The sequence below is a fragment of the Brachionichthys hirsutus genome, chromosome 23 (assembly GCF_040956055.1).
Source record: "Brachionichthys hirsutus isolate HB-005 chromosome 23, CSIRO-AGI_Bhir_v1, whole genome shotgun sequence".
Classification (NCBI taxonomy): Eukaryota; Metazoa; Chordata; class Actinopteri; order Lophiiformes; family Brachionichthyidae; genus Brachionichthys; species Brachionichthys hirsutus.
Window position 1 is genome coordinate 380536 of NC_090919.1, and position 5000 is coordinate 385535.

Sequence of the window (5000 nt, forward strand, 5' to 3'; positions counted from 1 at the left end):
CCTCTCAGAGTTTCCGTTGGACGGAGTTATTTTTAAGAGGCACTCGACACCACCCAGCACTTGAACTCAGCTCGCTCCACCACTCCCTCGCTGCTTCTCGCTGTTCAATACACCAATCGATCGATCGATGGACTTATTGAACAACTTTTAAACCTGATTGATTGGACAACAAACCGTTTTTCAACATGAACGGATTGAAAGACTTTTATTTTGAAGGCCGAGATGAGCCTGAGTGGAGGCCAACTTCAAAGCAGAGCTTTAAAGGCTCCGCCCCCATCATTCCTGATGGAGAAATGGATCCCTGATCAATCAAGTGATCAGTTTAGAAGTCATCTTCAGATTCCAGGCCGTTCCCATCTGAAACCATAAAGGCCTGTGGGCGGGGCCAGGTGGGCGGGGCCATGTGCTGCATTTAAACAGCGCTGACATGTGGATCTGGAGACCCTCATCTTCCTCATCCTCCATCAGGAACCAATCGGACGCTGGCTCCGCCTCCTGTCAACTTTAGCTATAATCCGAATGTTTGTTGTTTACCTGCTGAAGGTAAACAACAACAACAACAACAACAACACGTCCGGACGTTCTGCTGATTCAGGCCCAGAACCGGACCCGAGGACAGATGGGGGCGGGGCTGTTTACGGTAAATAACACCGAGCGGACACACCGACTACCGGCTAATGACGCGAACCGTTTGACGTCGTCAGCACGTGGCAGCGAGCCGCGAGCCGGCTGCTGATTGGACGTTGATGAGGACGGACCGAAGGACAGGGGGACTCACCGTCAGACGTCCCGCTCCGCTGAAGGTGACACGCACGCGGGCAGGTCTCCAGCCGCGCGGACAACGTAACCTGATGCCGAGCGCGAGACCATCACACTGGCTGCTGCCCGCGAGGCTCCGTCACCGAACGGAGCGAGACACGCGCTGGCTCCGCCCCCTCAGCCCGCTCGCCTCTCTCTCGCTCTAGTGTATCTCTCTCTCTCTCTCCAATCACTCTCTCGCTCTAGTGTATCTCTCTCTCTCTAGACAGTCTCTCTCTCTCTAACCACTCTCTCGCTCTAGTGCCTCTCTCTCCTTCTCTTGTCAGTCTCTCTCTCTCTCTAATCACACTCTCTCTCTAGACAGTCGCTCGCTCTAATCACTCTCTCTCTCTACAGTCTCTCTTTCCCTAGTGTCTCTCTCTCCTCTCTCTCGTCAGCGTCCAATGAAGGAACATTTGACCTGCAGGAATTCACAGCAGCTTCTGGGTCGTGGTTTCAGTGTTCAGTTATTGTTTGATATTCTAGATCAATAGATGGTAGGTAGATGAGATCAATGATTCCTTCCTGCTATCTCAATGTTTCTCACATCAGTAAACAATCAATCAATAGAAATCTCCCACCTGTAAACAGACGATTTATATTTATTAAAGAAAATGTTCAAAACACTTGTTACATTCCAGGATCATCTGTTGTCATGACGACTAAACGTCAGCGTTTCATCGTCTACAAAATGAAAAGCAGCTTTTGATTCACGTTCCCCGTTAACTCTGAACACGACATTATTGATCACCAATGCATTGATCAGATGATTCCATGTGAAGCTGCAGCGACGGGGACAGAGCAACATGACATCACATCCTGCACACAGCAGTGATGTCATCAGGTCGCGGTGAGGTCACTGACCATGAAGCAGTTCAGTGGGAGATATTGATTGATGTCTGCTACAGCTGATCGATTGATCAATAGACTGATCACTTCCAAATATGACAATGCTCCTTCGATCAATGGGAGAAGTTGAGACATGATTTGATATTCAGAAACAGATAAGCTCTTATTGTGGACATTAAATGATGTAAACAAACATCAGTGCGAGCCCTCAGGGCGGGGCCAGGAGGTAGTAGGCCGCTGCCGACAGAAGAGCTCCGCCCAGTGGGACAAGGACAAGGACACACCTCCAGAACGTCCCAGAAGTCCCCTCGCCGTCCACCTCCTCCCTCCTCCCCCGTTTCTTGCTCCTGCGCCCTCCTCTCTGCTGTCGCTTCATGAAGGTCTCCAGCTCCTCCTGAAAATACGGCGACCAATCAGCGTTTTAGAAGCTCCGCCCCCGACCCCAGCGGTAAACACTCCCCTTTTACGTTCGTTCACGTCGGCAGAGAAAACACTCGTTTCCTCCTGAGGACCGAAGGCTATGACGTCATACTGACCTGCAGCCTCTTCTGCTCCTCCTCCTGAGCTGCCTCTAGCTCCGCCTCCTTCAGCTGAACACACGCACACACACACACACACACACACACACTGGTTAAGAGGAAAGGTTCCCCTGGTTATGCAACACGCTACACGCGTGTGCAGGAGGGGGCCCATTAAGGTGTGTGTGTGCGTGTGTGTGTGTGTGTGTGTGTGTGCGTGCGTGTGTGTGCGTGCGTGTGCGTGCGTGTGCGTGCGTGCGTGCGTGTGTGTGTGTGTGTGTGTGCGTGTGTGTGTGTGCGTGTGCGTGTGTGTGCGTGTGTGTGCGTGCGTGCTACCTGGCTAACTCTCCTCTGCTGGTCTCTGCAGGTGTCGTCACACTGGACATACTGGTCAAACTGGGAGCACAGGAACTCCTGAAAAACGGTGCACGTTTTATTTTTATTGATTATCAATTGATAGAAACGCAGGGACACCTGACCCCCCCCCCACTGTGATTGATCACATTTACACACCTGTGAGATTAAACCTGTGTGTGTGTGTGTGTGTACCTTCTTGATCCTCTTGCATGGACATCGGAGCTTCACCTTCTGTTGACACTTCTCCTCACACACACCTGGATGGCACACCTGCTTACAGCGATGAGCACAGCGCAGCTACACGCACGCACGCACGCACACACGCACACGCACACACACACACACACGCGCACACGTAAAGGACGGGAGAAAGGGGGCGTGACTCCCTGCTCTATTTTCTGCTTGGAGACACGCTGTAGAGTGAGGCTCATGACTCCACTTGAGCTGCCTGATAAACATGTCCCATGATGCAGTGGGGCGGGGCCACACATCCCCATAGATGGACTCACCTGTCTGGGACACTGGTTGCTGCAGGAGCTCAACGCCACCTTGGCCTGCTCATCAGCTGATGTCAGCGTCCTGCAGGAGGTCGAGCAACACGGCGTGGGCTGTTAACACTCATAGCGCCACGTTACCGCAGCAACCGGCGCCCCCCGGCGCAGGTCACAGGTGACCAATCACTGTTAAGCAGGAAGTAAAGGAAGGCGGACTGACGTGCACGCCACGTAGAGAACGCTGATCCTGCAGTGACAACGGAGGCGGATCATCTGGCTGCAAGGGGGGCAGTCGCCAGGGTGACAGGCACCGGGGCAGGGGTGGGGGCAGCCAAGGGGGCGGGGCTTGGAGCAGTCCTCTTCACACACCTCACACTGCAGAAAGAGAGGCAACAGTAGGACGCATGCAGGACGTATCTAACCCTGTAGGACGTTGTGAGTCTTCACCTTGTTGCCATCGGTAACCAGGTGACACTCCCTGCTGCAGGTGTGGTTTCCACAGGTCAAAGGTCGTCCACAGGCTCGTCTACAGGACAATGGCCCCCGTCGATGACACGGCACTGGGCGGACCTGATCAGACCAGGACAGATGTCACTGAAGGTGGAGTCGAATACAAAGGGAGGACACGGGACGAGGATCGGGAGGGAGGACACGGAGACGGAGGAGGACACGGAGACAGAGGAGGACACGGAGAGGAGGAGGACACGGAGGCGGAGACGGACACGGGAGACGGAGGAGGACACGGAGACGGACACGGGAGACGAGGGAGGACACGGAGACAGAGGAGGACACGGAGACGGAGACGGAGGAGGACACGGGACGAGGATCGGGAGGGAGGACACGGAGACGGAGGAGGACACGGAGACAGAGGAGGACACGGAGACGGAGGAGGACACGGAGACAAACTGTGTGATGGACATGGGAGGGAACAGCAGTCAGGTAGAAAGAGTGGAGGAAACGACAGATCTGACAGGAAGTCTGAGGGACGGAGATGAAGGCCAGTGATGAAGACCATCTTTAACTGGTTCTTACCTCATGTTCTCCGAAACAGGCCCTGAAACACAAACACAGGACGCCACATTACACACCGTGTGTGTGTGCGTGTGTGTGTGTGTGCGTGTGTGCGTGCGTGCGTCTGCTTTGTTTGGACGACGAGCCCTGAAGTGGGCGTGGCCCTGTGAGCAGTGACCTACGTTGGGACGGGGACTTGACACGGCAGACAGGGCAGCGCTTTCTTCACAAACGGCGGTTCTGACGGCTGCTCCCAGGGCCCGGCGAGCTGCACCTGAGACACAGGTGAGGACGAATGTCCCTCAGCGATCAGAGAAACCGGACAGGAGGACGGGGTGATGACATCATCAGGCTGGGACCTACCTGCTGGGACCGGACCAGCACCAGGTCGTGGCAGAGTTGGGGGCAGGTGTGGCTGCAGCCGGGCAGGGGCAGCTGGCAGGGCTGCCTGCAGGGGGGGCAGGGCCCGGGGTGACACCTGTGAGGCTCTCTGGTGGGGTGGTGGCACGAAGCAGGACACCTGGAGGACACCAGGGGTAACTGTTAATGGCGTGACCAGCAGGAGGCGGTCCGATAGGGTCGGTCCGGTCCGGGTACCTGCAGGGCTCTTTGCAACGTGGCGGCTTGGTGGTCCGCTCTCGTCCACAGGGGACAGCCAGGACGGTGGAGCCACAGGAACATTTGACGTCCACCAACTCTGGACACGGATAGCAGGTTCCTGGAGGACAGAGAGAGTCCAAGACGAGATTCACTACAAGGAGGGCCCACAGGACCCAGAGGACCAAGAGGGTCCACAGGACCCAGAGGACCAAGAGGACCAAGAGGGCCCACAGGACCAAGAGGACCCACAGGGTCCAGAGGACCCAGAGGACCCAGAGGACCCACAGACCACCAGGAACACCTCTGGAGTCTGGACTGAGTTTGTTTGGGCAGTTCTAACTCCTTTATGCTAACATGTTAGCATGTAGCTCTC

General features: G+C 55.4%; 2 protein-coding genes across 2 annotated transcripts in view; both read right to left on the reverse strand.

Annotated features, from left to right (window-relative positions):
* corin (corin, serine peptidase) overlaps positions 1–1539 on the reverse strand; it is a 9007-nt gene extending 7468 nt beyond the window's left edge. The window contains 3 exon segments of the mRNA XM_068756047.1: positions 779–811; positions 813–848; positions 1513–1539. Coding sequence (XP_068612148.1) covers positions 779–811; positions 813–848; positions 1513–1539 — 96 coding nt within the window.
* The window catches only part of nfxl1 (nuclear transcription factor, X-box binding-like 1), a 7924-nt gene continuing 4307 nt past the window's right edge, over positions 1384–5000 (reverse strand). The window contains exons 14-24 of the mRNA XM_068755852.1: positions 4625–4745; positions 4391–4547; positions 4210–4301; positions 4049–4070; positions 3449–3586; positions 3237–3391; positions 3032–3101; positions 2715–2819; positions 2502–2579; positions 2184–2237; positions 1384–2041 (exon numbers count right to left, since the gene is read on the reverse strand). Of these exons, the coding sequence (XP_068611953.1) occupies positions 1856–2041; positions 2184–2237; positions 2502–2579; positions 2715–2819; positions 3032–3101; positions 3237–3391; positions 3449–3586; positions 4049–4070; positions 4210–4301; positions 4391–4547; positions 4625–4745 (1178 nt within the window). The 3' untranslated portion in view covers positions 1384–1855. The remainder of the gene's footprint in view (positions 2042–2183; positions 2238–2501; positions 2580–2714; positions 2820–3031; positions 3102–3236; positions 3392–3448; positions 3587–4048; positions 4071–4209; positions 4302–4390; positions 4548–4624; positions 4746–5000) is intronic.